This window comes from Xiphophorus maculatus, chromosome 14 (assembly GCF_002775205.1).
Source record: "Xiphophorus maculatus strain JP 163 A chromosome 14, X_maculatus-5.0-male, whole genome shotgun sequence".
Lineage (NCBI taxonomy): Eukaryota > Metazoa > Chordata > Actinopteri > Cyprinodontiformes > Poeciliidae > Xiphophorus > Xiphophorus maculatus.
In genome coordinates this window covers 3,790,217-3,802,913 of record NC_036456.1, presented here as the reverse complement: position 1 = coordinate 3,802,913, position 12,697 = coordinate 3,790,217, and the positions used below count along the sequence as shown (strand labels likewise).

The 12,697-nt window shown below is 40.0% G+C and overlaps 2 protein-coding genes across 2 annotated transcripts; both read left to right on the top strand.

Moving 5' to 3' along the window:
- The first annotated feature begins 530 nt into the window (after window positions 1-530).
- Window positions 531-4,824, top strand: LOC102220549 (RNA-binding protein 4.1-like). Its single transcript, XM_014472068.2, has 4 exons — window positions 531-655; window positions 2,925-3,353; window positions 3,658-4,397; window positions 4,549-4,824. The coding sequence occupies exons 2-3, from the start codon at window positions 2,942-2,944 to the stop codon at window positions 4,380-4,382; spliced, it is 1,137 nt and encodes a 378-aa protein (XP_014327554.1). The 5' UTR covers window positions 531-655; window positions 2,925-2,941; the 3' UTR covers window positions 4,383-4,397; window positions 4,549-4,824.
- A 996-nt stretch (window positions 4,825-5,820) lies between these two features.
- Window positions 5,821-11,253, top strand: LOC102236671 (RNA-binding protein 4.1-like). Its single transcript, XM_005807913.3, has 3 exons — window positions 5,821-6,008; window positions 8,188-8,611; window positions 9,086-11,253. Exons 2-3 carry the CDS (start codon window positions 8,206-8,208, stop codon window positions 9,937-9,939), a joined length of 1,260 nt encoding a protein of 419 aa, XP_005807970.1. The 5' UTR covers window positions 5,821-6,008; window positions 8,188-8,205; the 3' UTR covers window positions 9,940-11,253.
- Window positions 11,254-12,697: the final 1,444 nt, after the last annotated feature.

The window sequence follows — 12,697 nt, the reverse complement described above, 5'->3', positions numbered from 1 at the left end:
CAGGAAAAGAGCAGCAATGTATTTACCACCAGCCAGTTTAGTTTAGTAATTTTACCTTAATTACAATTATAGAATCTTTAATTTTTCCTGGAGTGCATTGCAAATCTACAGCAAATAGATTATACAGGTCAGAACTGTGGATAGTACACTAGAATGGTTGTGAAAACCACTTACAGGACTTGGTTTTTATCCCTGTCCTCTTGTTGATTTAAATATTCTTAACGATTATCATAAAAAAACAAATAATTATATGTTGTCAAAAAACTTCACTGTATACGTACTCTAAACCCCATACATGAGAACAACAGTGGGGCTTTACGTACCTGTACAAGGGATGAGAGAAAAAAAACTGTTTAGAGAACTAAAATCTAAACAGATTTTAGGTTCCATTTTAAATTTGGAGTTTTTGACTACGTAGAGCTTAGCTTACAAGAAGATTGACTTAATGATGCCTGAAGACTAAGAAGGGGAGGCAGGGGTTCGGGGTGATGACACTGTATGTTGCGGTTCTCTCTCTGAAACAGAGGGTGGCGGTGATGGCGCCCAAAGCTTGATGGCAGCCATGGTTTTAAACTTAAGAAGAAGTCTGGACGAGCGCAGTAGCGCCATTTCGCTTTCCATTCATTGGTAAGAAGGCCTTCATCGCAATATATTGGTGAGTAGGACGTTTATACCTTGTAACGTGAGGTAAACATGTTCGGTCAGAGAATGGAGATGTACTGCTGTTATTGTAGCGCTGATACAGATGGTTGAGGGGAAGTGAGCTGAAATACAACGGACCAACCAGTAAGTTAGCTAGCCATTAGCTCACTGATGCCACACTTTCTTGGTAACATAACTCATTAAATTATACTTCAATGAAATATTTTTTCTACTAAAACTACTTGTACATTATTTGTAATTATTTAAGGAGTTGTATTGTTGCATTCGAGTTGGTATTACTTTAGTAGTAATGGTATCGACGTTTAAAAAGTAATGTAACATTGGCGTTAGCAATTAGCTCCGTGACGTGAGGTTGAGCTCATGTTTACATCTTCACAATGCTAAGTATATTGTGTATTTTGTCTTAACAATTAATTACAAAACGAATTTATTTCACTTTTGGTAAATCTAGGAGAGAGGTGCCGGGTTTTCAGTTTTACGGTAATATAATCGGGGGAATCCTTCTTAAAATATTTCCATTTTAAGGACAAGGTGGGGAATTCTAAAGTTATGGCAGCTCTTAAAAATCAGTGTCAATATTTTCGTCTTTGAAATTGGGACCCAATTCTAACACCTGAAAGTAGACCAGGATCAGCATCTTGAAATTTAAATTTTCTTTCACCAAATTTCTTGCCACTTCAGGTACTGCCTTGAGGGTCAGGGAAAATAGACTTCTGGCATATTTCTTTATTGAATTTGGAGCCGAATGCTTCATAAATTAGCAAATCTCCTTGTCTGCCCACCCAGTGGACCAGATACATTTTTCTATCCAATCACAGTAACAAAGCTTCTGTGTTTGTAATTAAGATGTATGAAACCTGCTGCAGCCAAGAGTTAAGCAGAGATTTAACCTTCTTTGATACTTTCTCTGCTTTTGAGATCTTTGGAAATAATCTTCCTTAAATACTTGAGGCTTTACAGGAATACCAAGCACACCAATTTAAGGGTGGTCATGGAAGTACTTTACATTTTGATGAAAATGGTGGGGCCTCTGGCCTTCTGTTGGAGTTTTTTAATCTTTGTCTCTGTGCACCACCACCCAGGTTTGTTTGCCAGTTTCAGGACCTGACTAAAACCCCTCAGTGTAAATTACCTTGACAAGTAATGAGAGTTGGTTATAAATGAAAACAGGCTTTTAAAGCCAAACAATGATCAAATGTTACAAGCCATGCATGTCATACAAATGGAACATAGTTACATTCACTGTCCAGTGCTGGACCACACTTAGCTCACCTTAGGGATGTGACCAAGTGAGGCAAAGATTGAAGCGGGAGTTTAGCTTTTTATTCTTCTCTGCAATCTGTACCTTCCTTAAAGGGTAGTCTCATCAGTTTCAGTCTGTTTATGTATGACTTTCTGCAGTCACACATAACTATGGTTATGTAAGCTGCAGCATGTGCATGTAAGCAGATAAAAGAGATGGAGGAAAACACAGAATCCACACCACTTCAGAGTTTCTACTTTCACCTTACAGACTTTTAGTTCAGCAGCATTTAACTTTAGAGCCTGAGCAAGGCTGTCGATCATTGAGCTGTTTTCCTTAATCTGATAGTTAATGTCCTCCGACTTTGTCTCTTGTATGTCAAATCTGGAACCTAGCAAATGTATTGTTGCCAATATTAGCTTGAGAGACAGTTCATCACTTGGTCTACCCCATTTCTTCTGTGGGAACCCTTATCTGGTTGTCTAGCTTCTTTTCTATGGACCAGATTTGGCAGTTCCATACTTTCCAATGTCAAGTCATTTTGTAGCAGATCTTTGGGCTCCTTAGCAGGTTGTTCTTCCAATGTTTGTACTCCTTTTCTTGATCACTTTTGTAATTGATTAAAATATTAGAGTAGAGTATAACCCTGAATATTAGTGTGAGAAGCAAAAGCTTCACTTTTCAAAGACAGTAAGAATGTCTTCTCGGTCCACCATCTTGTCAAACCTCTGTCAGAAAGTTTGTTTCTCAATATGCACATAATGCCATTTACCTCTAAAGCTGGAACTAAGCAGGGAGACTGACTTGTGATCCATAGCCAGGTAAATCTGTTAATTATTCTGTTCTATATTCATATTGTAATTCATTACAATGTGAAATATGACTGGATGATATCTGATGTTCAGTGATTTTCACCTTCTTTCAGAACTTGAGTGAATAACAAATATCAGCTTTTAGGTATGCTTAATGTTGGAATCGTTGTTCAGCATGAGATGACATATTTTTATTACTCTTCTAGGAAATTCAAACGTCATCATGGTGAAAATCTTCATTGGCAACCTTGCATCGGAAACTACTGCCAAGGAGCTGCGAGAACTCTTTGAAAAGTATGGCAAAATCTCGGAATGTGATATTGTGAAAAACTTTGGTTTTGTTCACATGGACAACCTGTCAGAGGCAGAGGAGGCCATCAAAAACCTCCACCAGACTGACCTGAACGGCTGGCGCATGAATGTGGAGATGAGCAAAGGCAGAACCAAATTCAGCACCAAACTTCATGTCGGCAACCTCAGTGAAGAGGTCACAAGTGAAATTCTTCGGGCCAAGTTTGAGGAGTTTGGCCCGGTGGTCGAGTGTGACATTGTCAGAAACTATGCCTTTGTTCACATGGAGAAACTGGCGGATGCCATGGAGGCCATCGATAAGATGGATAACACCGCCTTCAAAGGTGAACTCTTTGGCAGGGAAAAGCTCCTTGTCTTTTCTCTCAGTTGATACCAATGTTGGATCCTTTCGTTGCATTACCTCATGGACTGCAGTTATTCACCAATGGGTTTTGCAGAGTTTTCTGCACGACCAGTTGAAAGTGTTATAGGGGCAGTTCGCTGACAAAATATCACCATAAGCTGGCTCTAAAAATGATTCTCCTTCGCATTCATTATCGGTCACATTCCTTTACCATGTTCTAGTCGGTAAGACCCTATTCGTATCGATCCTCTCGGTCTCATGCGTTTGTTCTCTCTCCTTACAAGGCAAGCTGATCAACGTCCGACTGTCCACCAGTCGGCTTCGCCCGGCCCCGGGAATGGGAGATCATACTGGCTGCTTTGTCTGCGGGAAACACGGTCATTGGTCGAAAGACTGTCAAGTCGGTCGGGACGATAGCTACGGTGATGGCACAAGATTTCACAGCGTCCGGGAGCCCTCATATGGCATGGCCGCACCTCCACCAGCTGATTACTCTATGTATAATCGAGCTAGTTATGCTGGCGGGTTGCCGCAGCCTCCTCCTCCCCCGCCACCTCCTCCGCCTAATCGTGGCTATGCCGCTCAGCTGGGGGATTGGTATGCGAGCCGAGCTGCAGGCGCATATGCAGACAGGTCATATGTTTATGATCGTAGCCGTCTCTACAGCAGTGCTGATTACTATGAGAAGTACAGAGCTCGGCCTTATGGCTCAAGCTATTTCGAAGAGCGTCGTTTGCCCTATCTCCCACCTCCGCTCCCTCCACCTCCCCCTTCTTCTCTTCCCAAGGTCTCACCCAGTGTGGATCCATATGACCGTCGGCCGGTGCCTCCAGCTTCATCAGTCCCTGCATACTACACACCGGAACACAACCCAATCAGACGAGTACCAGTTGTCTCAGCGGCCTACAACTACGAACGAAAGCGGCTGTCTCCAGTTCCTGCTACCACAAGCTCCTACTCTGTTTCACAGCCAAAAGAACATTATGCACAGCGATATGCGCCTTACTAAAGCTTTGGTACCAAGGTATTGGCTTAAATAAGCTCCTAATTTTCTTGTAATATATCTTTTAATTAAGCACTTGAATCTTAGAATTAATGTTTGTTCATTATCCAGCCTTTTCCATGAGTACTTGACAAGGCTTGTTTGTAAAAGGAAATGCTTTACTCTCTTCCAGGTCGGAACTTCAGGACTTTTTTAACTCTTTCCTCAACCTCTACAGTCCCATCACTGTATGTAGCATCCAGATATGAACGTAGAAGATGTCTGGTTTAGAAATGGGATGCCGGCTACCTGCAGAAAAGTTGTTCACATTCACAAAAGGATGACTGACAAAATGCAGTTTGACAAGTTTTCAGCTATTTTTCTTTTTAGTTATAATCTTTATTTTGTTCCATACATACGGCAGATTGTTAAAATCTGAAAATGTTTTTGCTTTGAATTTGTCATATAAAAATGTGCTGAATCAACTTTTTCTGTTTTTGTTTTTTGTCATGAGAATTTACAATATTTCACTGGTTGCCAGTAATGCAAGCCATATTTTTTCTGTTGTTGGCTTGTTCTTAATTGATGACTTAAGCTTTTTTTATGTAAAGTGAAACATTTGTTGATAATATTCATTGACTTATGATCAGTTTGGCTTACTTTGCTTTCCTTCCCTTTGGGTGCCTTTGATTTCTTTAAAGTTAGGTGTGAAGTATTTCATGTTAGCCAAAAAGGTAACAACATACCTTTTTTTTAAAAAAAAAAAGAAACGAAAAAAAGTCAGTTATTTGGGTGTTTTGACTCTGCTCTCCGATAGAAAGACTGAAATCCCAGTTTGACTACATGACTCTCTCATAAGGACGTTATGGAAGGATTTAACTACTATGGAGGCTTCTGTATATTGTTATGCTGATGGTGAGATGGATTAGAAGTTTGTTGCATTCGCAAACTTCTAGTCTTTAGCAAAGTTTTGAAAATCAAATCTAACATTTACTGCTTACTGCATTTTGCACCATCTAAACAGCAAGAGGATTAAATCAAACATGAACATATTTTCTACTTTTTATCTGAAATAGCTGCAGATTTGGTCAAACCTACAAACAACCCCATTCTTTTTAATAACTTTAACTCAAAACTAAACAGGCCTTTTAGTTTATCGCAAAACTAAAACGTTGAGAGGTGGAGCCTTCATGATTATTAATCTTGGCTACAAACATTTGATGTTCCAACGCTTGTATTCCCTGTCACAACACTGTAAAGCCATGCATTCTGTAATGTCAGACGTTTATTTTGAAGAAAGGGTGTGATGTAAAGCAGCGCGGAAAAAATATTGATATATAATATTTTTGCCACAATGGTATTCGGAGGGCTGCGACAGACTGGCGACCTGCCAGGGTGAACCCCAGCCCCGCCTATCGCCCGGAACGGGAGCTGGAGATGGGCACCAACACCCCGCTAGGGACAAGAGCGTTGGAAAATGGATGGATGGATGGATGGATGGTATTCGGAGGGTAGTAAATCTGAGAAGAACAAGGAACACCTCCACTTCCCCGGAAGTATACGTCTTTCCGGTTCCGTGTGACGTCAGGCGGTCAATGCTGCAGTCGCCATTTCATCTCTGAAAACGTACAACACAGAGCCCGCAGTTTACAGGTATGAATCCGTATAAAACTTAAAGAGCGCAATCTACAACTTGTTTTGTAAACGAGCCAACTGCACTGCGCGTATTTGCACTATTTTGAACGCATGATTCCTTTTAGAGGTGGATCTGCCGCCGACGTTAGCTTTTATGCTAACGTCTTACAATAGACCTCGACTAGGCCGCTGCAAAGCTTCAGCATGACTTCGAAATGTACACCCTGAAAAACATACATTGTTAATTTGTCCCATTGTCTCCGTCTGCTTAACATGGAGTTGTTTCTACCGTTCTGTGTTGATATTCTGATGAGCTAATCTTGAGGCCGATGTTGTTTTGGTCAGTTCTGTCAGAGGATTATTAGCTGCAAATCTCCACTGTGTTGCGCGTCCACTGAAAGGAGGCAGGGCAGTGATTACTCTGCGTGTGTAACTGTTTTACATGAATGGTTTATTCCGCTCAACAAAATATTAGTAGGCAGCATTTGGTGATTTATTCTAAAATAACTAATTTTGTTTGAGGGGAAAAAAAAAACCCCTGGATGATACGAGTATGGAAATGAAGGCTCAGGTGTTGGAGTGAGTACCGACGTTCAAACCGGTTGATATGGTTAGATTAGCACAACATTTTACAACAATACAAGTATAAAGGAGCCGCCCGAGATTATTCTTATAAAAGTTAAAAGTATTTAGTTAGAATGCTACTTAAGCAAAGAGTAACTGTTTAGATCATGTAATATTTAACTGATTTATTGAGACAAAAATAGAAAGTTATTATTCTGGTGTCTTAAAGACTACAATAAAAGTTAATATAACAAAAGTGCAAATGGAATTTGGTCAGAGTAAACTTTCCAATATTTGTCATATAAAACGAACACAGTAGAATTTCTTCCCCTCTACACAAAATGTAGTGTTTACTGTATCTTTATGGTACAAAAGGCTCAGCTCACAAAATGGAAAATTTAAATAAAGCTGTTGAGAAACAAGATGTCTCAATGTAACATAAGCTATAGATGTGTGACTGTTTCTCATGCATATTTGGTTAAAACAACTCTTTATGCAGTGATGATACTCTGAGGTTAGAGTATAGAAATTTTACTCAAGTAACTGTAGGATACTTCACGTTACTCAAGCAAAAGTGTAATACAAGCAGAGATGTTATTTAAAATAAGTTAAACTGTGTGATATTCATACAGTTTTGTTCATTCTAAATAACATTCCAGTTGGTACTGCACATCTGTTTTTCTGCACATTTATTTGTCACATATTGTTAATAGTCGTTTGTCATACTTATTATGTACATTTAAAAAACAAAATGATCTTATATAGTTGCACATCCCTTGAATCAAAGTACACTGTTATATTGGTACAGTAATTTGTAACCTTGTACAGTGATTTTTTCTTAATCTTGTGTTATATATATATATATATATATATATATATATATATATATATATATATATATATGTTTTAACACTTTGATTTTTGTGGGTACCTCCATACCTTGGTGCTGCTGTTACACCTGGATTTCCCCACTGTAAAACAATGAAGGATATTTTATTCTATTTCCATTCTAAAAGTAAAACATACAGTAAAACAACTAAAAGTACTTTTTTTTCTCTCCAAAAACTACTCAACTAAACTGAGTAAAGTAGTTACTACCCACCTCTGCTGGCATATAGCCACTTGTAAACATGATCTAATGGACTAGTAGTCAGTTAGCACAGTTGTTTATTCACCCTTTATTTTAGGAGGCATTTTCTAACATTTTGTCCACTTTCTGTTTCTCAGCATTCTAATTATAAAGCAATATAATAAGCCAATAACAGAAAACAGTTTCAATGGCAGTTTGATGTTCCTTTTTTTATGCCTGGACATCAGAAATTTTAACCTGACTACAAATGTAGTAGTCCTGTACAACACCTGTTACCTGAGATGTTGTAGTGTTATCTAACGTGCAACATTTATATGAACGTATTTGAATTTGTAACCAGAAGGGTGAATTTTTGTGTTCACAAAAACTACATATAAATTGCACATAATTTATATGTATTGAACCTTCATTATGGTTTTTGGTTGTGATCATTTTAGTGAAACCTTTAGAGCCCTTGGAAAGGCCACTTATGTACTGTCCGAATAAGAAAACGTTGACTATGGATTAATGTTTTTGTTTTGTTTTTTTCTATCTGTTTCCTAGTGACAGAGAGGATCCAAGATGGTGAAAATCTTCATCGGCAACTTGTCATCTGACACTACATCAGATGAACTCCGCTCTCTGTTCTCCCAGTATGGCAAGATTTCAGAATGTTCTATTGTGAAAAACTTTGGCTTTGTGCACATGGACGACAAATCAGAGGCAGAAGAAGCTATACGCAACCTGCACCAGTACGAGCTTAATGGCCAGCCGTTGAATGTAGAAATGAGCCGAGGGAAGGCAAGAGGATCCACCAAGCTCCATGTCGGCAACATCGCGTGTACCAATCAAGAGTTAAGGGCCAAGTTTGAAGAGTTTGGCTCTGTGGTGGAGTGCGACATTGTTAAAAACTATGCTTTTGTTCACATGGAGCGAGTGGAGGATGCCATGGAGGCTATTAATAAGTTGGACAACACAGCTTTTAAAGGTGAACTTTTGGGCTGGGCTTGATGGGGACTTTATATTAATGATCTAACATCAAGAATATTATGTTGTTAGGTTTCAGGTAAGTTCCAGATGCAGCTCAGGTGAGTATGTAGAGGAAAGGCAGCATTATTTTAAAGCTGTTATCCGTAATGTCACTGGTAGTTTGTTGGAGGGTTTTCTGCAATGCTGACTTTAAGCTAAGATTTGACTTAATACCCAATTTACCTCCCTGCCCAAATGTAGCCACTTTAGGCTAGGTATTTGTCAAAATTACATTTTAATTTGTTCCTTGTCTACTAGCCAGGGAGATTAAAAATAAAGTCAGATTTACGGATTACAGCTTTAACAATGGTGTGTTTTAAAACTACTTTTTGAGGTGTACTACCATTCTATTGTACATGTGAAGCAGGAAATGTCTTGTATTTAAATCTATCATTTGCAGCAACAAGTCCTTATTGAGTGTTCTCTTTTTAAGGAAAACTGATGAGCGTGAAGCTATCAACTAGCCGCCTGCGTACTGCGCCGGGAATGGGAGAACGATCGGGTTGTTATCGTTGCGGGCAGGAAGGCCACTGGTCCAAAGAATGCCCTCTAGACCAAAATGGCTACCAGAGAAATGGCTCAGAGCCAAACTCTGAGGGATTCGATTCCTCGAGATTCGGCGGGCGTGGTCGCAGCAGGGCTTTTCCAGACTTCAGTGCAGCTCCGGATTATGACGGCAGCTACGGTCCTGCTTTTTCCCGGGTTTCCGCTCAAAGCAACAGCATGGCGGGTTACAGAGGAGGTACGGGCTATGAGAACGCAGTGCGGTATGGGCCACCGCAAGCTTACGGCATAAGCGCTGTCGCTGATAATACCGTGGCTCGGATGTACGGCAGCGAGTCGGCATACAGGAGCAACGCCGCGGTCTATGGCGCGGTACCAGCCTATTCGGTGCGACGGTCGCCCTACGACGAAAGGGATCCGTACGGGGTCGTGGACTACTACGAGAAGTACAGGGCCAGTTCTTACGGAGGCACTTATTATGACGACCGGCGTGTTGTCCCTGTGCCTGGTCCAACAACGCCAGCCTCCACAGCTGTGAGGGAACGGGTTCCCCCCACTAGCATTGATCCATACGTGTGTCCTCCCCTCCCTCCTCCTCCTCCAGCAGCCCCGGTGTCTACATACTACGCACGTGACCGGAGTCCGATACGGAGAGTCGCCGGCGACGCGGCTGGATACGCATTTGAGCGATCGCGGCTTTCCCCGGTGCCCGTGACTCCCAGAAGTGGTACCTACGAGCATTTGCGGGATCCTGTTGCTGAACGGGCACGATATACTTACTAAGCTTTGTGTGGTTTAGCCGAGTGGGAGCAGATAAACGATCAAGCAAACAGAATAGCCTAAGTGCCACTGGAATCACTGAGAATTTCAATTGATGGTTTGAGTCAGGATGCATTGTGTTGTGTATGACGTGTGGGTGGGCAGCCTAGACGGTGGGCACAGAGATTTAGCCAGTCAGTAGATCTCTGTTCAGTGGAGTGTATGGAATATTCTGCTTTGTTCCCGTTTTAGGTTATGTTGCAGTGCAGTAAAATAACTTCCTTTCATTTTTGTACTGATCTGTTGTATTTGTACAGTTCTACAATGATTAAGCCAGTGTATAAAAGCAGGTTTTTAGTTCCTTTCATGTGACTTGTCCTTGTACAAGTTTAGCATATATTATCATACGCCTCAAATAAAGTAGTGCATGGTGAATATGTAAAGGTCAAACTTTTTGACGTTTCCATTGTGTTTTGTCCGTGCTAGTGTATTGTGATAGTCAAGTTCACATTGTTACTACGTATATTTTTAACAACTGCAGATGTAGTTTAAGTACCGAGTGCATCCGACATAGTAGTGCAAAATCAGACGAGTGCAGAGGTTAAAATAGTTTTTTGTCGAGGGTTGGGGTTTAGTTTGAAAAAAAAAAATTACATTTGATTTGAGGGCTTTTTGATATGAATTTATTTTTTAAATACTGATTTCATTGATCGTGATGAAGCTTTAGGTCTTCATGTTGTAATGCAACCTAGTCTCAAAGCAAAATCATGTTTGCTTTGCAAGCACAAAATCTACTGGGTAATTTTCACAGCTGGGACTCTTTATTTTTGTTTGCTTTTTAGCAGTTTTTAAGGAGTTCAGTGCTGCCACCAAACTGCCAGTTGGTGGCCTTTGGTCAAGCAGAGAACCTGAGCTAGTCTCCTCTCAAACTAACCATACTCAGCATCTTATTTTGGGCTTTGCTATTTCCTTGTTTTCTATGTAGCTGTACCTTATTTCAGAAAATGCATTAGAGTCCAGCGCCGATGTTAATACTGCAAGTAGGAAGTTAGGTTTTCTGAAACCACTTAGCTTGACTGAAAAACACGTCTGTAGAGAAATAGCTTTGTTTGTGGGTTTCTGGGTCACTGATCTCTGCCATTCCAACACGTTATTTTCAAAGCTGTGATGTGTAGCACTAAAAAGTAACACCTTGAAGCATTGTGCATGAACAAGAAGGTCCATGTTTATTTTTGTGTGAGACCAGGCTGTGTTATGTTCTAATGGCGTGACTTTAGTTACCTTATTCTCTCCTGTTTCCTTTTGATTTAAATAAATTCTTTATAGTGCAAAAGTTAACCAGTGTGTTGAGTTTTACTTTTATATTAAATTAACTTTCAAACAGGTTAACAATAGCATATTAAATTAAGTTGAATTCAAATAAAATTCGGCAACTCAATGAAGAGTTAATTTTGTCTAGAGAAGTGTGACACATATTGACATGACAAAGTGTTGAATAAATTAGTTGAGTTTTTGCAACTTCTGCCTGTATGATAGAAGAAGACTACTAACTCTAAGACAGACTGTTGCAAAACAAGTTTAGTCAGCCGTCCAAAACCTAGATCAGGTACGAACAAGAAGATTTTGAAAAGATGTCAAAGTGGTAAGAGGAAAAAATCTGGAAATGGTATGCTTAGGAAAAAATGGAATTATGCAAGCAACGATAGGGGAAAACTAATAGGAACAAACATGACTTAGAAGATGAGGTGTTATAAAATCAGCTGATGAAAATTAAAATTGCTTTAAGAAAAGACAAATGTAAGTCACTACTAACAGCTAAAGGGAGAAAATTACTATAGACGAAGTCAAGCTGTTTCAGTGACCACAAGATGTCAGTCAGGCTATAGACGTGATATCAGGTCTAAGTGTGGGCGGACAATTGCGTTTAATACTCTCCAAAAAGCTAATATTGGTTAGGGGGATGAAAGGAACAAAAGTGAAGTTGTGCTGCAGTAGATTCTCCAATTCTACCTTTCAATCCTCCACTCCATAGTTTGTTTCTTTCAGGTAGATCTACGGTAAGTTTTTAATTCCTGCTCTTTATTTTTACATCATTTTGGTAGAAGCTGGCTGCACAGTGACACAGTTGGTAGCACTGTTGCCTTGCAGCAAGAAGGTTCTGGGTTCGATTCCCGGCCCTGGGGGTCTTTCTGCACGGAGTTTGCATGTTCTCCCTGTGCATGGTGGGTTCTCTCCGGCTTCCTCCCAAAGGTTAATTGGTCTCTCTAAATTCTCCCTAGGTGTGAGTGTGTGTGTGCATGGTTGTTTGTGTTGCCCTGCCTGTCCAGGGTGCACCCCGCCCACTAGGGATAAGGGTATACAGAAAATGGATGGATGGTAGAAGCTGGATAAACCAAAAACAATGATATTTGCAGTTACTGCAAGGTCATATGACAAAGGGCAAGGAGTTTATAGTGAAAACTTGGAATGATAGCTTTAATTAGGAAAAAAATAAATCTGTTACTGCACATAGATTTTGCATTTCAATTAATTGTGAATTATTAGAATCAAATTTTCTTTTTCCTGTGTTTCTGTTAGGATTTTAAATACACCACAAATTAGGCCTAGTCCACAAGTAGCCAGATATCTGGGGAAAAATACATTTCTGTATGTTTTGGCCTTTCATCCATATGAAAACTTTAATTCCACTAAAACTTTTTTAGAAAAACTCTGACCAAAGTGGAGATTTGAGAAAATTCTGTATTTGTGCTTGCATCAGAAAATACAGATTTGGGGTTGTGCA